The sequence below is a fragment of the Chelmon rostratus genome, chromosome 24 (assembly GCF_017976325.1).
Source record: "Chelmon rostratus isolate fCheRos1 chromosome 24, fCheRos1.pri, whole genome shotgun sequence".
NCBI classification, from domain to species: Eukaryota; Metazoa; Chordata; class Actinopteri; order Chaetodontiformes; family Chaetodontidae; genus Chelmon; species Chelmon rostratus.
In genome coordinates, this window is record NC_055681.1 from 5,597,246 (window position 1) to 5,620,438 (window position 23,193).

Below are 23,193 nucleotides of genomic sequence, written 5' to 3' on the forward strand. Positions count from 1 at the left end.
CAAGAATCAATTTAGAAACTTTGTGAATCAGCAGATATTTAAGATACCACTTTACTAAACGAAGTCCCTAAAATATCAAAGTACTTCATCAAATAGATGCAACCCCCCCCCCAAAAAAAAAAAAAATCCATCCAACCCTGAATACATATTGAAATAGTCCTGCACATTGATCTGCAACTTTATCCATTAAGCTAATATCACTCAATTTGGCATATATCACAGTATATATTGTTTTACACTCCGCTGTACTGCTACGAAAGGTTTTTAAACAAGAGTACTGTTGTTGCAAGCTTACCTTTAATTTTACCAGTTTGCCAGCAATGATCCGTCAGCCATCACACCGCTGTTCTTATTTTTCCTTTTTCCAACTGTGAGAAGCAAACCCATTTTTGTTGTGTGTTGCATTGTGGGACCACAGGTCTTCTTTGCAATGCAACAGGCAGTTTGACTTCAAAAAATAGGAACAGCATGGCGTAAAATAACAACTCTGTCTTGCCTGTAAACGATGATATTGATCCACCATGAACAATGGCACCTGGCACATCTGAATTGAATGAGGCCATTAGTTACACCTGTGCTTGATGAGTCAAAACTGTCCAACACTACACTCAAAAATCCATTTTACTCTGAATATTGGGTGTAGGTGTGAAGCTAAAATCTGCATCCTGCAAAGAGAGAAAAACAAGTTAATTTTCCCAATTGTATCAATAGTTTATTACATACTATCTCATAAAAACATTTTCAACTTTTTCCACATATAAACACCGCAAATTGGTACATTTACAAATCTTCAACCGTCCAAATTCATACAAAAAGGAACACTGTGATAGATCAATACACAAGACGTTCTATTATTACAAGGACTGCGTGTGCTGTGCTGTATGTGTGCATGTACAAATGTATGCGTGCATGTAAGAATCTATATGCATCTGTAAAGTCCAAATATTGCAGTCAGATTTTTGCTTTGTTCAAATAATCCATAAATTGTGAATTAGTATCAATGGAGATGCATTTACAGGATAAATATTTTGGATATGAATCCGATTTAGGCACTGACTGGCTGATCGTGACTGGAGCAACCTGACTGACTGATGGGTAATACTGAGAAACTACAGCAATTCACCAGTGTGTATGTCTTTTCCAAGCAAAATGTTATCTACATTACAGACTGCTTTTCATAGTTGTAAAACAGATAGAATTCAGTTTTAACCACAGAACAAGAAGTTGTACCAAATATTCCTAGCTCACCCTAAAGCAGCTCATTTTTACTGTGTGAGTCTTAACACCGATCACAAAGACACTCCGTATTTTTATTGTATTTTTTCGCCTCAATTTGCAAAGTGACTCAAAAATGCTCGCGCGCACACACATGCAAATAAATTAACATGGAAAAAGTAAACAATTTCAAGAAAAAAAAAGAATATTTTTGGTTTTGAGTTTTAAAACTATACGTCAATGCAAAAATAATTTAGCAGCGTAAATCATGGTACATTCACATGAGTTGTTCACCACTAAAGTCAGTGACATAAACAAGGTCGCACAGTGGAAACGCTGATGATACACATGTTCCAGGCTGATCGTGCAGAGTGGAGACCAAAGTTTATCGAAAGCAAATATTAATGTGCAATTACAAAATTCACAATGTGGCTGAGAAATTGTGCAATCAATCAAGAAGAACAAAGAACATCCTGTGTCCTTTCAGTGGATCGACAGTTTATGAGAAGTTCTGAACTTTAATAAACAATTCAATAAACACATGATGGCGGTCTGCTTCTCGTTCCCTTGGTGTTCTTGTATCATCTCAGAGCTCCATTCGTGCTGAATGTTAAAGTCTCCCATAATAACACGTGGACTCCTGTCTTTTCTTTGGATATTTTAGCATTATCCAGCTATCTGCTTGTCCCCTGTGTCTTCACCTGCTCCTCACTCGGCAGGCTGACATTCTACATGCAGCAGTTAAGATGCAAAAAGTTGTTATTCTGCGTCCCTGTGGGCAGATCCAACCCTGCAGACTCATGTGTTGGTGCTGCATTTTCTCCGTCATGTCACTTCGGGCTGGAAACGTGCGGTGCAGTCCCAGACGCCGGGGACTGGGGTGAGCTCTGGTAGGTGCGCAGCAGCACCTTGTGCTTGGTGGCGCCCTCTGTTCGACGGCATTGTTGTTCCACCAGGAACTCTTTGAGTCGGCCGGAGGTGAAGGTGAGAGTCTGTCTCCTCAGCTTCATTAGGTAGGAGTCCTGCAGCCAGGCCTGTGTGAAGCAGTCGCGTGTAGTCGGACGGGCCCTGGCAACACACAAACACAGATACACAGAACTTAACGTTTTATTCTCTCTTAAAGGAAGTGTAACAAGCTTGCGGGCACTCACCAGGGGTAACTGCTCAACATCTTCTTGAGAAAGGCGGAGGCACTTTGGGACACATTTGGGTACAGTTTTGTTGGGTCAAACTTCGCCATCAGGATTTTGGATTCGACTTGGAGAGGGTCTTTATCTTCGAAGGGCAGACAACCACTGAGCCTAAGTGTTCAGGGGCAAAGTTACAAAATTTAACCTTCTTTAACAAAATACATTGAGAAAATTGGCTATTTTAGTACTTGGGCTCTTGACTAGGAAGTAGCTTATCATACTTTTCTTATTGTGCCCTTCAAAGTTTTGTGATATCTACACTGAGCGTTAAACCATGCTGCATCAAAAACGAATTCAACCACCTTTGGTCTGAACTGATGTGAGGTGAAGAGAAGTCGATTCACTTACATGATGTGGGTGACAACTCCAACAGTCCAAATATCTGCAGGAGGACCCACCACTTCACCTTTTACCATCTCAGGAGCTTGGATCACATTGATCACAAGGAAGAAAAGGCAGAAGATTTTAAGATTGAATTAATTGTGCATCTATGGCACTTAAAAAGTGAGCTTGCTTTAAATTTTCAAGAACAGTGTCTGTCAGCTGACTCACCCATGTACTCCAGAGTTCCTGCTCCTGAGTCCTGGTGTTTGAGGTTGAGGGGGTTGAAGCTCTGGGCGCTTCCAAAGTCCACGATCTTGATGGCGTTGAGGTTTGTCACCATGATGTTGTCTGGCTTGAGGTCCAGGTGGAGGACGCGCCGGTTGTGGAGGTACTCGACCCCCTGCAGGATCTGGACCAGGTAACCCACCACGTCATCCTCGGAGTAACGGAACCTGAGCAAAAAGGAGGTTCAGTCTTTTAATCATTTAAATTTTCCTTTATCACCAGTGGAGCAACATAAGAAGAATGCCCCATGAGACACCAACGATAGATGAAAATATGGATCATTTTCCAGATGTAAAGTGTGTAAAGATGGAGGAGCGAGGTAGTAGTTTGGTATTAAAGTGCTGTCCAATAAGGAGCAGCAATGTTTGGGTTCTCAGACTCTTTAGAAATTCACTGGGGAATAATTGAACAGAACTGACTTACGCACTGATCCTCCAAACAAACTGTCAGAGTAAACAAAGACACACAGAATCCCTTGTAATCAATATAACTGAGCTTTGATTTAAATCTTTACAAAGAAGGAATTTCACCACTAAAACACAACATTATTTTACTGAACCCTGAATTATGATTATCATTTGTGCCCGAAGTTAATTCTACGTGTTACATTTCTTTCAATATGTAACTTAAGGTATTTTTATTATCTGCATGTCAAACACACAATTGCTGTGTTTTGGCAAAAATTCTCTAAATTTAAGGATTTTCCACCTTACTCTCTGTGGAAAACTTGCAATAAATGGAAAATGTGGGGATCATTCAAGGACTTCCTGAAAAATAGACCACAGAGGATTTTTTCAAAGCAATAATTTTATTTTATCTTAAAGTTGTGCACCATCAGTAGTTGTCTTAGTTTAGCTACTCATCTATGAAGTATACTTTATAGTTGTCAGTTTTTCTTTGTTTCTTCATGATGTTTTGTATGTTTGACAGATTAAAAACACAATAAACAGAGTGTTAAAAATCATGAACATCACAAAAGATTTCCTGAAGCACAGTTTAATTAAAGCAGCTAAGTCACATTAAATATGTTTTCACTATGAAAAAAAAAAGTTTCACTAGAGTACAACTAGCCTTGATTTAAAGTAGTGATTGCTGGCTTGGACGGCATCCAAGAAGGAAAAGGTCTTCGTTCCTACCCCCTGCTATGTAAGTCTGCCTGACTTTGTGTATCTCAGTGTGAGGTGACATATTGCCCATCCCACCTGTCTATGAGGCTGTACAGCAGCTCTTTGCCTGTGCAGTAGTCTGCTACCAGCACCAGGTAGCGCGGCGTGACGTAGGCTTCGTGCAGAGCCATGACCTTCTCGTTGTGAAGGGATTTCAGGATCTCATACTCCTTCAGGACTTCCTGCTTGCTCTCCTGGCTGTAGGGAATGATCTTTGCCATGTATAATTTTCCCGTCGCGTTCTCGCGGCACTCTCGGATGACTCCAAAACGACCCCTGGCAAAAACAAAAAAAAAAGAGAAACAACCCACGTGAAATTATTATGACAAAAAACTGCAACAAAATAGGAGACTTGACTTTGCTCAGAAGGAAATATTAAAACTGAAACCCCTAAAAATCAAAATTGTCATTTAGCATAAATTAAATTTAGCTGTTGCAAGTCACACTAAACATGTACAGATTTCCCCTGAATAGAAGTTTCAGCATTGTGGAAACTCTGAAAGTGCATAAAAAACAGGACTAATTAACTTGTTTTATGTGGGTCAGCAGATCCTCAAGTCTGCTTCATGCAGGTTCCAGTGCAGAGTTTATTGCAACACTGATTGAGTCAGTGAAACCTTTCCTCGTTATGTCTCCATCATATTGCAAATCAGGCCCAAATCAATAAGTGTCTCACCTGGCTTTCTCATCCAGGAAAGTGTAGGGTTTCTGTGGAACCCCCTGTCGGAGAGCAGTGGAGGGCGTGGTGCGCCCTGATGGGGTGCCTCTTGTGGGGGTACTGGCTCCTTCACCAATGGGGCTCAGGCTGGAGGCCTGGAGCACTTGTGGGGAAAAGGACACAGGAGTCGGAGCCACGCGAGCCGTGGCGGTGGTGGTGGGGACGTACGTGGGCACAGAGGCCACTGCTGGTTTGGTTGGCATCGACGGAGAGGTTACAAGAGGGGGTGGCGGCGATACTGGTGGGGTCTGCGTCATAGGAGACACCACGTTTACTGGACTCTGAGGTTTGGGGAGGACAAAGGGTGGGGGTGCTTTAACTGTGGGTGAAGAAGGAAGAGTGGAGTTTGGTTTTTGAGCGTCCTCAGCTATTGTGCCTGCAGGAGGTAATGGGGGGTTTGTTGTCGGGCTGGAAGGCACAGAGGGTGGAGGGGTGGGAGTGACCAGCGATGTAGACTGAAGAGGTAAAGCAGCATGAGAGGCTGTGTGTTTTGGGGAGGTGGAGGTGGGAGCGATGGTGGTGGGAGGTATCCTGGGAGTGTTGTTCTGGACTGGTCTGAGTGGAGGCACAGTCACTGAGGAGGTGAGGACTGGTTCAGGTGGAGCTGTCTTTACGACGGCGACGGCAGGTGAAGCTCCTCCAGCTGTGAAACACAACCACATTCTTTCTCAGTACTGTGATCATACATATGTTTTTGATTTTTGACATTTTGACAGCGTATAAAATACCCGTTGAGTCCAGGCCGACTGGTGCTGAGCAGTTGCTGTAGGGTCCCTGTCCTGCCTTGTTGGTGCAGGTGACACGGAACCTAAAGGTGCCACCTGCTGGTAGGTCTGTGACATTGTAGTAGCAGTCGACAACTCCAGTGGCAACAGTCAGCCAGTTAGAATCACCTGCACGACAGAGGGAGAAGAAATGAATGTGCTTTATAACACGTTGCTGTGATTTTTATGGATCGAGCGAAGAGAATATTTTCTAGGAAAAAATGTCAAAGAAGTAAAAAGGAAAAATGAAAAACAGTGCTGATTTTCTCTCTGTTTTGTTATATTGTTGATTACATTGTTGCACTGCTTAACTTATTGTTCAGTCCTTTGTTTCTTTAATCTTTTTGTCCTTGTTCAGCTGTATGTGCATATGTCCACACATATTTGGCCAGGAAAGCTGATTCCGATTGTTCACTTTGAACAACAAAATGACTTGTTGTATTCACATATTGAACACCAGATGGCAGCATGGCCAAACTGATTTGCACACACACTCAGGCTTGGAATTATAAACAATGTGCAAAGTGTGTATTTGCAAACAAGTTAATGCTAAGTTTGCTCACTGAAAAATTACCTCCCTAAGTGTCTTAGTTCTTGTGCAGGCATGGTCAAACAGACCTGAATTAAAATGTCAATTAGGTGGTGTGTGCACGCTAAATGCTTCTGGCAAAGATTTCATCTGGAATGAGATGACAGAAGACAACACATGCCAGAATGAAATCTCTCAGAACAAAAAAGTTCTACAAATATTCACAAACTCTGAGGCTGCACCTCCAAGTTTGTGTGACTTCATTTTCACCCACCACATCATGAGTTAATGATGATTCACTGCGCTTAATGACAAAAAGCTTTGACAGCAGCACTGGTGCAGTCACTATTCCCTCGAGGACTGACTCATTTTCTCTAGTTGGTGTCTATGGATTTGGAAACTTACTTCCCAGAACAATCTCCCCAAGTGGTGCAAACCCAAACACTGTCAGAGCTTTTCAAACACTGATACCTCCCTGGAGCTTGAAAACTTGAATTTAATTTGATTTTTCCTCATGTGGCTATATCACATCATACTAACAACTGCACAGGAAGGGATTTTTAAAGCACCAAAACTACCTCAAAAACAAATAACAGCAAAGCAAGCTTATTTTAAACAAACATTTGGGTATGTCTTTGGATGATCTGAATGCTGCTCAATGATGAATAACAAAATGTGAGGGGAACTTTCGTGGCTCAAGTCAGTACCCACTCACCTTCTGTCTTTCTTTCCAGGGTGTAGCTGCAGGGAGGTTTGGTGTCTGCTGGCTTCCAGAGCACCAGGGCTGTGTTGTTGTAAGTCTGGGGGACCTCAGGGGTTCCTGGCCTTTTTGGGACACCTGAAGGAGGGGTGGAAAAGGAGGAGCGTGAGCACTGGCATGGTGGAACATATAACAGATAATAGCAGCGTGTGGTGAAGCTCTTCAGTGGCCAGTTGTGATTTTTAAAGTGCAATCTGTACATTAATTTTTGGATTTCTTTTTTCCACTATTACTCATTGGTCATTCACTGCACTTCCCAGAGGTTAACTGTCAATCAACAATGTTCAGATGTCTTTTGCGATTGACATTATGTTGGTAATGTTTGACTTTCTGCAGCTGGGGGTTGTTTGTCTCATTCTTAATGCTCAGTTTTTTCCAAACAAACATCTGCCAGATTGTTTCCTGTAAGTCTTACTGGGAAGTAAGAGACCTCTCCGTGTTGTAAGTGTGTTTAGAACAGTATGAATTGGGCATAGTTTACATTACAATCGATAAGAGAGTATGTCATTTATTGACATGAAAATGTCACAATTTAAGCATGTTTAAGATGAAAAAGAGGAGAAGACAAGATGTTCATTTTCTCAAGCCCGGGGCACAAAAATGATCCAAACGATGCTTTCAGTTTTGTCGTTACACCAAACCAAACGTGACACAAATAGTCATTCTTTCATTTCAAAACGAATTTCCCATTAGGCCTGTGCACCGGCATGAACAATGGAGCCAGTGCTTCAGGCGAGATAAGCTGTCTGAAAAATTTTTCACACTGCTGATGGATTGTTAAGAGAAGACAAATAGTATCAGTGGCTGAGATTAGTAATACAACATGTCCATAGCCATAAAAAATAAAGCTCAAATGCAATCGATTGCAACTGACGTCTGGGCCTCAAAAGTCCCATTATTATTGCTACAATTGTGAGCAGCATGGGCAGAATCTAAGCACTGTTGTTCTCATTTCAAACTATATGTGCAAAGGCATGACTGCAGTCTTCAATGTGACCTGCCACGGCCGATTTCAAAGCATCATTTGTTCCCATTACACAATGAATATGAGAAAAGCCAAAAATCCATTAAGATAATCTACTGTAAAGTTAATCTGTTGACATTAATATTCATACCATTTTCCTGCTATTAAAATTAAATTATGTAAAATACATCACATTATGATGATAACTACTGTATGTTCTGTGTGAAAGGCAAAAGAGCAGTTAGACCTCTGGTAAAAAAAACTCTCGCCATATCGCAATCGGCAGCGCTGACATTTTCCCCATTTGATAAAATAACACATTAACCACAAAACAACGCTTTTCAAGCGGCTATGGGCTGAACAAGCTACTCACAAGCTATGGTCAATGTGCAGGAGGTGGTGATGGTAGCTATGGGGTTGGTGGCTACACACTCATAAACTCCAGCGTCCCTCCGGCTGGACTTCATGATCATAAGAAGCTGCCTGCCATCTGGGTGGGAGATCAGGTTGAGTCTGTCATCCACCGCCAGCAGTTTCCGATCTGGAATCCACAAAAAAATTTAGTGAATCATCAGCTTCTGGATAAAAACCACAATAACACTAGACAACATATTGGGTACCTTTCATCCATGTGATTTCTGGATGTGGACTTCCAGCTGGAAGGCAGCTGAGAGTGACCGGTTCCCCCTCCAACAGGATGTGGTCTTTCAGTTTGATGTGGAACACAGGGGCGAAATCCGAAGCAGAGCGGATAAACTGCTGGCTTTTTGACAGACCTTCCTCTTTGGGGCAGGATGAGGGCAGATCAGACTGGGAGGGGGTTTTGTCTTTCTTGCCCCTTGTCAGACCCCACCTGTCCCACCTCGATCGCCTGTCACTCTCTGAGGCCTTTTCGGAATGGATGCTAGAAGAGGATTCAAGTGATTCCTTGGATGCACCGGCACCGGCCTGTTTTGCCAGCTGATTTTCTGGGATGCCCATTCCTTTGAGTCCTCGCCCCTCGGACTGGGAATGACGATGGCGGGTGAACAGGGGGGTCCTCTTTCCCTCTGCTTCTCCTTTTCTCTCCTCAGACTGACTGCGGGTTTTGGTGGACATTCCTGCCACTTTGTTCTCAAACTTCTGTCGCATTGCCACGACAGGGGAATCTGTGACTTTCTTTGAGTCCTTTTGCGCCGGCTCTTTCTGACTCCCCTCTTTATCCTTCCTCTCCTCTGACTGGGTCCGTATTTTGGCGGAGATTCCTGCCACTTTGGACTCAAACCTGCGCCTCATAGCAGAAACCGATGACTCGTCTGCTTTTCTTTGTTCTCTCTCATCCAGCTGCCTCTGTGCACTGCTCAGCTCTTTAGTATCCAGGGACTTACTGCGGCCAATAGCCCACGAAACCCTCTTGCTTGCAGCAGTTTCCTGCACATCCTGATGCTTTTCCTCCTTTGGTTTCTCACCCTTCTTATCAGCGGATGTTGACCTCTTGGCCCGCAGCGAAAACCTCCCAATTAGACCAAGGCCTGTTTCCTTCTCTTCCTCTCTCAAATCTTGAACAGATTTGGATTTCTCCTGCAGTCCTTTGGATACCATTTCAAGAGGTGCCCCCCTAGGCCCCGGCCTGTAAACCTCTTCACCTCCTTCGACCCCCTTCCGGCTCAGTACAGGTGATTTCTCCTCTGATTTGTTTCGGGTCAGTTTTCGGAGGCCACGGGTCAAAGATGACTCCCGCTTCTTAAACCTGGCTTCGAAGACCTCCTCTGAGTCGATGTCTTTGATGTCTGTTCTGAGTACAGGCTGGTGGGCGACGGCAGGAAGATCAGGGTTTGATGATGTGGAGACAGAACCAGGAGATCGGTCGGCAGTTGCTACTTTGGCAAATACTGCTGCGTGTTCCGGTAATGTGGGCGTATCTGTGGATTTTGTATCATCTGGTTTGGCTGCAGCAGTGGGATGTTTGGATTGAGCCTTGTCAGGTGTTTGAGACAAGGCAGCAGCTTGAATGGCACTTGCATATGCAGATGATGGTTTACCGTTTTGTGGTAATTCTTCGTGTGCCTTCGTGTCCTTTTCATGAATATGCAACTCCTGATTTTCTTTCCTCTCTTCTTCTTCATCATCCTCCTCAATCACAATTATAGGAGTAATAACAGAGGGTGATCTCGACTCAGATTCTTCTTTGTCTGCCTTTTCTAACTGGGTTTTGGTCCTTTTCTCTGTTATCCCATCCCTGTGCCTCTCATTCATACTTTGCATATCCTCACGTTCTTTCACAGTGTTCTGTTTTTGCTGTTGGTCCAGTCTCCCTGATGTTGGGAGTATAAAGGAAGTCCTCTTTGTAGGCGAGACAGATGTAGACTCCAGTGTTGTTTGTTCTGTTAGTGCGGACATTGATGTCGCCTCCTGAAGTTTCTTCCCCTCAATGCTGCCGTTGCCCACTGATGGGATCTCTAAGGGGGCTCCAAACCTGCGGTGCAGGGGCATGGGCTCAGAATCCCCCTGAGTGAAGGAGGCACTTTTCCGAAAAACTTTGATCTGTGGCACGTCCTCCCCAGGACTCTCAGAAGACGCTGCTCTGACGAGTGCTGATGGCCCTGCTCTAGACCTCCTCAAATTGCGATCAAGAGATCCTGTCCGCCTCTCATCTTCCATGCCGAGTGTTTCAAACAAGGGCCCCCGCAGGCCGCTCATCTTTTTGTCCATGCTTCCTCCCCTGAGCAATCGCTGTCTCATCAGTTCCAGTTTTAGGGCATAATCCTCTTGGCTTAACTTCGTTGCTCCAGGGCTTGGACTGCGATTGGGTAGTTCCATAGAGACGGCCTTTTTCAGGCTCTTGCTACTTGCTTCTTCGTTGCTGGAATTTTCCTCTTCTGGGTCAATGTGGAGAAGCAGTGCTGAATCAGCAGAGCTGCCTCTCCTCATGGTAGCCCGCCTGGCTTTCGTCTGTGAATCCTCAGACTCCACACTCGATCCCTTTTTAAGGGGAGCTCGTCTTGTCTTTTCCATTTTCTCCTCATTTGGGGGTTCCACTTCATTTTTCACACTTTTGTTAGTCCCTACTCTCGTACCTGCTACCTCCATGTCGTCCTTTTTCCTTGTCCCATCAGCAGCAACACTGGGCCATACAGTGACACCTTCATCCCCGGGGATCTCATTAAGGGAGACCCTGGACCCTGAAAAGACCATGGACAGGGGCATAGGAATAAAGGGAAGCTCATCCACGTCTGCATCCGAGTCAGAGGAAGAAGAGGGTGGTGGGGAGCCTTCTTTTAAATGCCGTGCCACAGCAATGGAGACGTGGCTGGATGAGTCATTCAAAAGCTCTGGGATCGACCGCATCACCATCTTGGACTTGTAGCTGATAAGGGAACGCTGAAAGAGGACGACGTGAGAGAGCTTGTTACTATGCTGCGTTTCATTTTCACATACTAACTGCATGTCTACCAATTTTCACAGGAGCTTACCTGCCATCGCCTTCTAGACAAAACTTGCTTCAGCATAGCTGTGCTGATGCTCTTGTTCGTTGGTGACTGCAAGACAAAAAGAGGGGAGTTGTCATTAACCTTAGTGGAGACATAAATACAAATGTCATGACATGGCTGGATGATATATTTTCTCAATTATAACTCACCTTGAACCAAGGATGACGAAGGCACTCGATGGCACTGGGCCTCCTAGGAGAGGGAAAATTATGCATATGAGGATGGAGTGTGCTGCTGCTCTTCAACGAAATGAGGTGATGGTAAATTATACATATATTTATATGAATATGATAAAAAAAAAAATAGGCCAGTAATCAAGATGCTTACAGTCTGTCCACCACCAAAAGCTTGATGACAAATCCCTTGGCTTCTTTGCAGAGGTCAGAAAACATGCTCTCCTCAAACGCCACATTGTAATTACGGATGTTTAAGGCAGTGGCTCTGTCATTCTCACCAGCAAAAGGAGACACACCTGTCAGGCTGAAAGCAAATAGACACAATTGTCAACAAATGAAACATATAATTCTTTTGGTTAAGATTGAAACAATCATAGTACATACTCTGGTAATGGATCTATGTAACATACCAGAGGTAAGTGATGACACCAACAGGCCTGTGGGAGAGCAGGGCAGATGGATGACAAGTGGATTTCCAGGAACAAAATGAAAGCACAGGAAAGACAAAAGATGTTATTGTGTTGCAGATAAGAAGGCAGGAGCCTGCAGTGTGTAGTCACTTCTCCATGCTGGAGAACAGGTGGCTCACCATATGTCTGTTGCTGTGGAGACGGGAGTTTGGTTAACAATCTCTGGTGCAACATATTCCGGCGTGCCGTATTTGCAGTAGTACTCCTCAGAAGCCTCCAACTTTATGGCATTGCCAAAGTCACAAATGCGGATCTGGTCAGTCCCGGGACTTGCCATTAAAATGTTTTCAGGCTAGAGGAAGGGTGTGTCCAAACATAGCAATGTTAGGTACTTGTAAAAGAATAAAATAAATCAAAAATCAGATCAAATCAATACCAGAGGTGGGATGGACAGTTACCTTAATATCAAGTTGGGCAATGTTTTTTTGGTGTAGATAACAAAGACCTTCCAAAACCTGCTGGATACTAGAGCGGATCTGGAGAGAAAGACAAGGAATGAACTTAAAAGTCATGTTACATAATGGTAGCGCAGTGCAGTCAGCAGAAACACACAAACCTCCAGTTCCTTGACGGTTGTTTTTTTGGCCATTCTTTCCAGCAACTCCTCGTGACATCTTCACACAACAGTTGAGGGAAAAAAAGAAAAGAGAGAGCTGCGACTTGACTGCACAGTCCAAGTGGTAGGTGCATGAGATATGAATTATAAATGAGCAAAACTCCCACACATCCTATCTCTTGCTAATTCCACTCATCGGCGATGAGTCAGAGAGAAAAAGCTGTGCTGTGCTTCATTCATGCCTCCAGGGGACTGCAGAAGACATTAGGATTAATGCTTCAGATCTTTAGTGTCCTTGAGATGCATTTAAGTGCACTTCTGTTCAGCAATAAAGTGGATGAAATTTGAAACAGTCGTGCACAAAAGGTAATGCTTTTTCCACTTTAAAGATATGAACATGTTTGCAACAAGAGCTTCTGTTGTCAAAGAGTCAAAGGTCAGTAACAGGTGGCTACTAGAAACAGCAATGTTTCTATCATTGAAAGGATACAACTCTGTGATGAGCACCACCACGTTCTTCTTCTCAAAGGCATCGTGGAAATAGAGAATCCTCTCGTTGTCCAGCTCAGACAGCAGGTCCATCTCTCTGAGGGCCAAGGCTTTCCTCTTTCCTCGCGCAGAAATGAACTTGGCAGCAAACTCGGCCTTTCCCTTCTTCTGAGTCACCCTCTTCACATAGGAGAAGGCACCCCTGCATCAAACAGCGAGGAACATTTAGGGTTTAATGAACTACCAATAACTGTTGAAAACTTTCATTTTATACTGGACCAGAATCTAAAAATAATGCCAAAAAACACTTTTAAGGGGCACCTGCCGCTTTTTATTTAATAATCATACCAGCCAGTGTGATCTGTCTGAAAGTTCATTACGTTTAATAATTAGCTTTTCTCAGCTTGCAACCCTCAGCAAATCACTGTGGCTGACCTCTGATTTTAGATTATTTTTTGAGGCTCATGTATTGCAATTTCTGGCCATTATATTCTTAAGAGAATCATCTAACACTAGGCTGAAAAGTTTGACTTAAGGGTATTCGGCTTTGCAACAAATATGCTTTAAGATGTATCATTTTGGGACAGGTGTGAGGCTGCTGGCTGTGCATCTGAAAAGAACGCAAATCTGTCAGCCAATTGGAATGAAGGATTATGAAGGGAAGGAACGAGAAAAAGGAAAAGGAACAACACAAGGGCAATTTTTTGTGTTGGAAGTGCTCATTGAAGTGAGACTGATCTGAAATAAAATGAAAAAGTTTTTACCAATGAATTACTGATGGTTTGCCTTTTCCCTTTAATTTAATGATAAGGTAGAGCTCCTACAGGGGACTGGGGACATTGTGTATAATTAACTTTCATTCTCCTCTCTGGTGTTTGGTCGAATAAATCTGAATTTCATTTGAGTTTGCCGCTCTGCTTAATAACCAAAATGCATCCTCTATTGGAAAACAGATTTTCCCATCTTCCTATTCTGACGTTCCGATTACAATCCACAGTAAATGTCTGTCTCCGCCGAGTCAGACCGAAGCGATTCATCTGTGGGCTAATGCATTCACTCCACTCAGGCTGGTGACTCATCCCTCATTTCTGTCTGCTGTTGTTCAGCAGGTGCGACTCCCCGCCCTCACACTGCCCGACCCCTAGCGCTCAAACAGCCATTAAGGCCGATGTACTTGTGTAAAGGGATGCGAGACAGCAGGAGCATGCGGCCAGTCATGCACACTCACCTCCCTATCTCTTTGTGGCTATCGTAGTAATCCGTCAAACGCCTCATCTTCCTCAGAATGGTTCCCTCGTCCTCCATTGGCTCTGCAGCTTCTTTTCGCTCTGCAGGGAGCACCAACATTTTTATGTGTGTGTGTGTGTGTGTGTGTGTGTGTGTTTGGATGTACATGTGTGCCAGCATAGTGACAGATGGTTTGATATTGTAGTCTCAAAACACCTTGTGGTCCCGCCCATATGGTGTAGATATAGAGGCGTAATTTTCAACAGCAACTAGCTTTTGCTGGTGTGTCCAGCAAATGAATAAAATCTCGCCTAAATGGTAAATAAACTGAAACTGATTTAGAATTTATCATGAAACAATGTTCGTTTTCTTAATTTTGAATCTCTCAGAAAAATAATATTTTTTAGTGGGATGAATCTGTCTACATGCTGATGTTTTGTTGGAGCGCAGACCTGTATGAACTGTGAGTTCAGCCTTGCAGGAGTTGGAGCCGGCCAGGTTCTTCGCAGTGCAGGTGTACACGCCGGAGTGTTCGGGGTGGGCGTTGAGGACAACCAGGGAATATTCTGGGTCATCGTACACAAACGTGAAGTGACTGCTCTCAGAGAGAAGCTCATCATCCTGCAACAGAACAAGCAACTATTCATTCGGTTGCTGTAGCTAATTTCAGTGTCATATTTTCTCTTGAAATTATAATTTCCTTTTTTTCGCTGCACCTCTGCAAAATGACATCTGCTATCACACTGTCTTCAAACAATTTCATAGATATTCTGGCACCACTCTCAAACATCATACCTTATACCACAGAATATCTGGATCTGGTTTCCCTTCAACCACAACAGCCAGACGGGATGTCTCCCCAATGTGCACGTCCACATCCTCCATGATGGTTTCAAACTTAGGAGGCACTACGAAAGAACAAGAAGTAAAACATAGAACCAAAAATACCTGAAAATACATCTTAAACACTAAACATTGCAGGTGGTCTCATATTTAAATGCGGGAACTAGAACACTCCGGACTGGACTTACTTGCTGTTTTTTTGCAGTTTAATTTCCTGTATATTCTGTATAACCATAAGATATATTCTTATTTTTATGTTATTTTAGTCAAAGTAAATAGAAATAAAATTTTCTTAGACACATCTAAAATGACGTTAATCCCAAAATTGATGAGGCAGCCTTCATTTTAAAACAGTAAAGCCATATCCAGAGAAGCTATTCTAAAATCATGATCCTTAACTTCAATAACAGCAAAAGCTGAACTTAAATTACACAGAGCTTCCCCTTGTTGGAATTTACTGCTGCCAAGAGTTAAGCAGTAGGTTCTTGGGATTCAAGCTGAAATGCTAAATTTATCACGTGGTGCTCTGCTGAACTACACTCACCTGCCATGGCCAGCTGAAGCGTGCAGAGGTCGCTGCCAAACTGGTTGCTGGCTGTGACCACCAACTGGCCGACGTCTGTGCTCCTGACTCTCTGAAGCTTCAGGGAGTGCTGATCGTCGTCTGGCATGCTCATCTCATACATCCCCGGTCTGTTGACCAACGCCACCCCCCTCCTGGTGAAGACAGAGGTAATACATCACAGATGGAGCTCCACACCAGACCAGATGAGATTTTGCATTGGAGTGATTTTGCACATGCATCGGAGTCTACAAACAAGCAAATATCTTGACGCTCACTGACTTAAAAGTGGAGGCACGTGTTAAAAGACAAGTAAAAGTTATGTTTTTGACACAAAGGTAGCACAAAATAAACCAGCAGGTTGCAAAGAGCATCTCGTAGAGCCAGCAGACAGAGAACAAAGCGTTCCACCAAGAAACTGCAGAGCTCCACAGACAACATGTTAATATCAAAATGAATTAAATTCAGTCAAAGCAATGTGAACCACTGCACAGCAGTTCTTCTCAGTCCCAGTTCTCTGCTTCACATGTTCTATTCCAATTTATAAAACAGTCCCTGATGAGAATAGAAGTGGGATGAAAACCAGCAGTGCTCCGGCTCCCGAGAGACTTCCTCTGCCAGGCTTTCTTTATTTGAAATGAGCAATAAATCAGACACTGTCTCACTATTTAAACAAAGATTCAACACAACACATTCATGCACAACCTCAGTCACAAGCTTGCATGTTATTGTGCAGGCTGGTGCATTACTGCCTGTTTTATTCTCTCTGCACACTATCCTTCACATTCAGATGTGTCGTGTGTCACTAAAGATAGACAGACGAACCTTTTCCAGGTGACAACTGCATGTACATGGTTCAGCGTGATGGTGACACCTACAGGTTGGTTCTCAACCACATAAACAATGTCTGGTTTGTCCAAAATGACCGGTGCTTTCCGCAGATAGGGTCCTACAGGGGTAAAGGACAAAAAAAGATTTAATCTCATTCATCTTTTGAATATTATCTCCTTAAATTTTTTTTTGGAGCAGTCGTAGCAACTTAAAGCCTTTAGCAGCCTTATTACCTCTGTCCAGCAGCTGGACCAGGTCAGTAGAGGGTGATGGTTTGCTCAATGTCTTCCCGGTGGATGTCAGGACTCTGAAAGCATAGCGGACTCCCTTGGACAGGGAGGTGACGGTGTAGCTGGTCTCCCTCAGGTTGGACGCCACAACAGACCACTGGATAGAGCCCAGAGGCTGCTGCTGGACCACATACAGCAAGGAGCCAGAATCTGCAGATACATATGGTGCTTAGCTACATAATCTGGGTGACAGTAAAACACATCGTGAGGTGAAGATAGTGAAGATGTAAAGAGAAAAAGATTTTGTTTTGTTTTCAAATATGTGCTGATGAGCTATGAAATCCAAAGGGGCTTAAAAACATCTCAGAATGAAAAGAAAGCAAATAAACATCTACGATGTGCATGCTATAAATAGTGTTTCCCTGTAAGTGTTTGATGGAGATTTAACTTTTAAAAAAAAAGCCTTCCTCGAGATTGCAAAATGAATGTGTAATATTTAGGCCAAAGAAAAAATCAAACTGACATCATAGGAACTGAATGAACCTACCAAATGGAGAGTCAAGCCTCTTTGGTCTCTTCCAGCTGAGGCTTATAGTTTTCCCTGTAATAGCCTCTATCATGGGAGGACCATCAGGGGGGTCAGGAACAATGTCTGTTTCCAAATGAATAAATACATAGACATTACATCAAAATTATTTGATTTTGTCAACTGTAGCATCAAAGATTAAGTCTCCATCTCTACCTGTGACATATAGATGTGCATAGCAGGCTGCTTTGCCCACTTTATTGGAGATGACGGCCTTGTAGACGCCCCCATGAGCGTGACATGCGCTCCGAATGACCAGACTGTGGACATCCCTGTCTGAAGAACAGACGCACAAGTTTCTCATTGACTATCTCCTCGCTGTGCTAGCTTAGCTTGGTTTGTAATGGGGCTCTTTTCTTACACTGGGTCATTTTGCGCTCTTCGCTGCTCTCGATGCGCTTGCCGTTGTGGTACCAGCCGATGGTTGGGTAGGGCAGGCCCGCCACCTTGCATTTCAGCACCGCCTCTTTGCCTTCGATCACCTCCACATCGGCCAGAGGTTTGACAAAGTCCGGCATGGTCCTCTTCTCCACCTCGCTCTCCAGCACCTCTGGCTCCTCTGGGATGGATGGCATCTTCTCCAGCTTGGACCTGGAGGAAGGAAGGAGAGGCTGATTTTAAAAATCTGAGAACATACACTGAGGGATTGATGGGCTTATTTTATTTTTGTCATGTGCCTTCACTTTTCCTGAAGGATTTTCCCTTTGAAACAAAAAATGTCTCCTCTGACTTTTATACTGAAAGCTTGGTTTTGTTTTCAAAGCCTTAAAAATGACACAACGCCTCAAAGAGATGTTTTCCATATGAATCACTTCTCTTACATGTGAGAGGAGATGGCAGCCCGAGGCTCTTGCATGTAGAGCTCCGCCGTGCACTCAGACTTTCCGTGGATGTTTTGAGCGACCACTGTGTAGAAGCCCTCTGTGTCGCTGCTAACGTGGGTGATGAGAAGCGAGTGGCGACCCCCCTCTTGAAGGATGCGAACATTATCACTCTCCTCTACTCTCGTCTCTGAAGGGACATTGAAGTGAAATATGATCAGGCAATGCATTTCCCCTGAGGAGTTCATAGCTGTGAGTTGTCTAAAAAACCACACCACACTGGAGATTCTTACCAAAATGCATCCATGTGACACGTGGAGCAGGTGAGCCGCTCACCTTACAGTCAAACCGGGCAGTGCGACCTTCGATGACCTCCAGAATGTCCAGCTTACGGGTGAACAGTGGCTCCTTGGATGGGGTGACCTTCAGGGTTGCACTTGAGGTCAACTCCTCTGTGAACAAACAATAAACAAACAAACAGAAAGAAACACATCCATAACCTCCTCAGCACAACTCATATAATAACAGATGGATGAATATATAGTTTCCTTTTTCTCTTAAACAACAAGGTTAAAAATATTTGTCGTTCACCTTTGGCAGTGCTAAGCTTGCAAGTGTATATTCCACTGTCATCCTCATGGACCGAATTCAGCAGCAGACGGCACCTGACAGATCAAACAAAATAACTCATGTGAAAATCTGAAAGATAATCTTACAAAATTACCCCTTCACCAACAGTAAAGCAAGCTACAGCCATGGATTTTGGAGATCTAAGATGAACAGACAAAGGGATTTCATTAAGCAACATTTTCCCAGCCTGGACACATTGTTCTCATCCACTCGAAAAGGCCTTTATGTGCACTGTTTAACAAAACTAATGCAATGAAGAGGTCAAAACAAACAGAACAGAGATTTCACAACACACACGAACCCACCTCTTTCCATCAAAGTGCATTTTGCAGTTGAGCAGCGCCGGCTGAATCAGCCTCCCATTGGACAGCCAGTCCACATCGACATCTGGAGGTCCTGTGATGTGACACTCGAACATGGCCGTCTCTCCAGCCCTCACCGCCACATCTTTGACCTCCCTGCTGATTTTCAGTGTCGTTTGTGCTGCAGCCGCTGCTAAAAACAGCAACAAAGAATCATTTGCAAGATACTTGTTACAATGTGTTTCTACTAGACAGATTCAGTTCTTCATCGCTCACCTTTGACCTCCACTCTGCACTCCGCTTGCTTGCTTCCGTACTCGTTGACGATCTTGCAGACGTAAAGGCCTGCATCCGACCTCTGAGCTGAGCCGATTGTCATTTCAGTGGTGCCGTCATCTGTCTCTTGCACTGTGAAGCGCCCCGCTGTCTTCACCGCAACTCTGTCCCTCAACCTGGGTCAGTATGAAGTGGCTGTCACAGTACTCAGTTGTTTAAAAGAGGATGTGTGTGTGTGTGTGTGTGTGAGACAGTGAACAGTGACCTTGGGTTGAGGTAATAGCTTCAGCTCTCTATGAAGACATTTGTTGGCAATAAGGCTTTCAGGAAAGGTGTCTTACCAGTAAACCATGGGTTTGGGCTGCCCGCTGACCCTCGCCGAGATGACGACATCTTGACCCTCAGTTCCCCTCTGGTCACATGGTGCCACCTTTAAAGAATCACAACAGAGAGATGCATGAAGGTTTAAGGTTTGAGGCTAGCAGAACATTTACATACAACTATTTTGACAATGGATTGTTTGAATGCCAAACATTTGCTGGCGCCAGTTCCTCAGTTTCAGCTGAATGTATTTGGGTTTCGGTCAGACAAAACAAGCAAAATGAATTTGTCACCAGAGGCTGTGGGAAATTGTTATGGTATTATTTCACAATTCTCTGACAAAGATAAAATAATTGATTGTTTAACTGAGATAATAACTTAGAAATTGATTGATAATGGAACATAAATCACTGACATTAATAATTGTTGGCTAAAACCCTAATTCCAACATAAAAACAATTTCAAACATAAACACAAGTGACCACAAAAAAAGAGGAAAGCCTGGATTTCAAGGGTGTCTTTCAGTCAGGCGATTGAATTGGATTCAAAACTGTCCTTCAAGTCACATTACATCATGACATCGCCCAAAGTGTCTTCATCAACCTCCTCTTCCTTTTCTGACAATGGTGTGATGAAGAGCTGCATATTTCTACGGTGCAAAAGTCAGTATTGGAAATTGAAGATGCTTTTGGGTGACCTGCATCAATAATGCTGCTGGACAGTCGGACCGAGAGATCAGATTTGAGAAACAAGTCTAGCTTTTGGTTGTGAGACCCTCCCACCTGAAATGAAGGAGGTTCTTTGAAGTGGACTCTTTTACTCTGAGCAGGTGAGACCCCGAGCTCCATCGCCTCCTCCTGAGGGCTCAGATACTCCTCGTCTGACTGGGTTGGACTACTGACTTCCAAGGCCCCGGCCGGTCTCCCACATTGCATGTGGGTTGGCTCTGGAAGAAACGGAGAGTGATGTTGGACATATGTATAAGCACACACCAGCTATACCGAATTCACCATTACTTGGGTTCATGATAAAGTCAACTCTGATTTGCACACTTCTTAATTTGTGTAATTAAGTGGCAATCAGTTTGAAATACGGTTAACACAGCACCAGGGCAGCTCCTTAAACCTTTAGATGGGAACAATCTGTCAGGGCTCTGATGTTTACAGTCTTTGCTTGCTTTTCTCGAGATTAGTATCTTTGCCAAGTTGAGCAGTTGGCAACATAGAGCGAGGAGTTAGATATGAGTTTGCCATGTGCACCCACACACACACACACACACACACACAGGCACACATGCACAGCATAGGGACCTCTCTGAAGTGACCGTAACTGAACAGATAATGAATTAATCCCTTAATCCCTGACCCAATCATTCGCTTATTCCCATGGAGTTCCAGAGCAGACGCTGTGTCTGGACTCTTGGCAGCTTCTACTAAAGTCAGAATTAATTCACTGCTGTATAGAGGAGTATAAAGCGCCGCTGCCGCACAGTACCTCTCTTTAAACTCCTCTATCTTTCTCTCTTTGCCTTGCTGCTTTCTTTTCAACTCTGCTTCTCACTTTTTCTGTAAAACCCAATACTCAGACATATGTAGATAACACCGCGACAACTGGACATGAATAATATCCATCAGTGGAACAGAATTAAACCATGTCCTTCTTTGAGGAGAAAACAAAAGCAGAGTGGACAGATGAATGTGCTTAAGTGCTGCTATTAAACTCACTCAGTCTAAAAAAGGAAACACGGTAATCTGCTGTAAACTAAAAGTGAAAGAAGTCAAAAGCAGGCTTGTCCACATGCACAGATGCCAAAAACACATGTAAACCTAAGCATGTATGCGAGAACTGACTTGTAGCGATGAAACGTGAGATCTCTTCTTTGCACAAAAACACAAATTACTATGCTTAAGCAGGGAGGTTAGCACTGTTTTAAAAAAGAAAATTGTAAAATAACCTACCTAGAATCACATCTCTGAGCAGCGTCTGTGCACCAGGGGATAGCTCCCGAGAGTATTTACGTAAACCTGCCAACTCTTACACACCGCACTGCACTGTCCAAGCCGGCTAACCTTGCTTTTCAGCCTTATCCTCTACTCTCTCCTCTGCTTACCATCACTCTCGTGTCCATATTCCCTAACATTACTGACATCCTGATGATCACACAATAGCATCTGGGAAGGTAAATATTGTGTAGCTTCATTGAATTTTGATTTCTTTAAGCAACCTCCACAGGGTATGACAGTATTGTGAAATGAATAAACAGCTGGGAAATCTTATTTGATGTTTTATGCAGAAAATAAAAGAGAATACAGAGTTAATCTCCTTCACCAAATTGAGCTTTGACATTCTTTGTTGCCGATACATCATTCTCTCTCTCTCTATTATGGCGTGCCCTGCCAAAACTCTACTCTGTTCCCAGATAAACCAGCTAAAATAACTCACATAATCTCCCACCACATTTTGACAAATGCAGCTCCGAGGCCTGCAGCGTGAAATCTGGACAGATGAAAACCTCCATGATTGCAGCAGTAATCTCACACAGGGACATAAAGCAGACTGCAATTACTTGAGCGAACAAGAGGGCGGCTAAAAATACTCCTGCAAGTTAGACTCCGCTGGCCTAATATGGAAACACAGGGCCCATGCTGCTGGTGAGACCGTACCAGAGTGTTCGCTCACATTTGTTGACAAAACCAGTGAAGTGCAGGTTGCATTTACATGAGCTGAATCAACACTGTGAGAGAGGTAAAAGCTTTTCACACTCACCGCACGATATAAACACACACTTCCACCGCAGGCACATTTGTAACTGAAATCTTTTCCAAAAGGAATATTTATTTTGCTTTCTCCCGATTCTGAATGCCATGCCTGCCTTTAAGACTCAGGAGACCTTTGTGTGACGGGGCAGGCCTGCGTTTTGAATCCGCACTGAGGGGAGCTCAGTGCCTTTAAGAATTAATGGGTTGCCATGGCAACGATATCGCTGCAAGCGAGGAGCCCCGGTCGGGATGCTGAGCTCCAGCAGGCCTTTGTAGTCATTAAGACAGAATGTCAGGCGGAGGAGGGCTGGCAGTGGATTAAAGCGAGTTTGCGTGTGAGTCAACATGTTCATGTATTTCGAGGAGAGCGTTGTTTCCATGTGCCTCAGCGTCTCTGTCCTCATTTAAATTTGTGCCACATGCTTGTAAATGTGTCGCTGCAGCACCAAATCCAAAAAGCAAATCCCATTACGTGCAGGGATATCCTTGCATCTCGGACCTCGTCTCACCTGATTGGATAGAGAGCATGGTGCTGCAAGATGCTCTGCCCGCCGGGTTGACAGCTGTAACGCAGTATGACCCTGCGTTGTTCGGCCTCATCTGCTTTATCACCAGACTGTGTTTCTCACCCTCGGCCTTAACCACATGGAGGGCATCGCTCCGTATCTCCACATTGTTCTTCCTCCATGTCACTGAGGAGGCAGAGAAAAAAAAACACATTCAAACAGA

At 43.8% G+C, this 23,193-nt stretch overlaps 1 protein-coding gene across 1 annotated transcript; it reads right to left on the reverse strand.

The window, feature by feature from the left end:
• Positions 1-701: 701 nt before the first annotated feature.
• spega (striated muscle enriched protein kinase a) lies at positions 702-21,695 on the reverse strand. The gene is made up of 35 exons (XM_041966102.1): positions 21,664-21,695; positions 20,488-20,651; positions 19,726-19,814; positions 19,385-19,560; positions 19,112-19,301; positions 18,768-18,841; positions 18,470-18,628; positions 18,177-18,366; positions 17,717-17,946; positions 17,512-17,631; positions 17,317-17,421; positions 16,773-16,979; positions 16,534-16,657; positions 15,691-15,863; positions 15,099-15,211; positions 14,756-14,924; positions 14,305-14,404; positions 13,078-13,278; positions 12,588-12,645; positions 12,430-12,507; positions 12,151-12,323; positions 11,972-11,998; positions 11,713-11,865; positions 11,535-11,577; positions 11,368-11,433; positions 8,536-11,275; positions 8,289-8,456; positions 6,907-7,029; positions 5,627-5,791; positions 4,857-5,541; positions 4,217-4,456; positions 2,958-3,181; positions 2,754-2,829; positions 2,367-2,516; positions 702-2,283 (listed from the first exon to the last, which is right to left on the reverse strand). The coding sequence occupies exons 2-35, from the start codon at positions 20,638-20,640 to the stop codon at positions 2,046-2,048; spliced, it is 7,980 nt and encodes a 2,659-aa protein (XP_041822036.1). The 5' UTR covers positions 20,641-20,651; positions 21,664-21,695; the 3' UTR covers positions 702-2,045.
• Between the last annotated feature and the right edge of the window lie 1,498 nt (positions 21,696-23,193).

Excerpts from the sequence above, each read along its gene's own strand:
- spega (XM_041966102.1), bottom strand. The coding sequence starts at position 20,640 with ATGCAATGTGGGAGACCGGCCGGGGCCTTGGAAGTCAGTAGTCCAACC. Across the intron at positions 12,646-13,077 it reads GTGGTGCTCATCACAGAGTT|ATGTCACGAGGAGTTGCTGG; the intron begins GTATCCTTTCAA and ends TGTTGTGTGAAG. Across the intron at positions 7,030-8,288 it reads CTGCACATTGACCATAGCTT|GTGTCCCAAAAAGGCCAGGA; the intron begins GTGAGTAGCTTG and ends CCCCTCCTTCAG.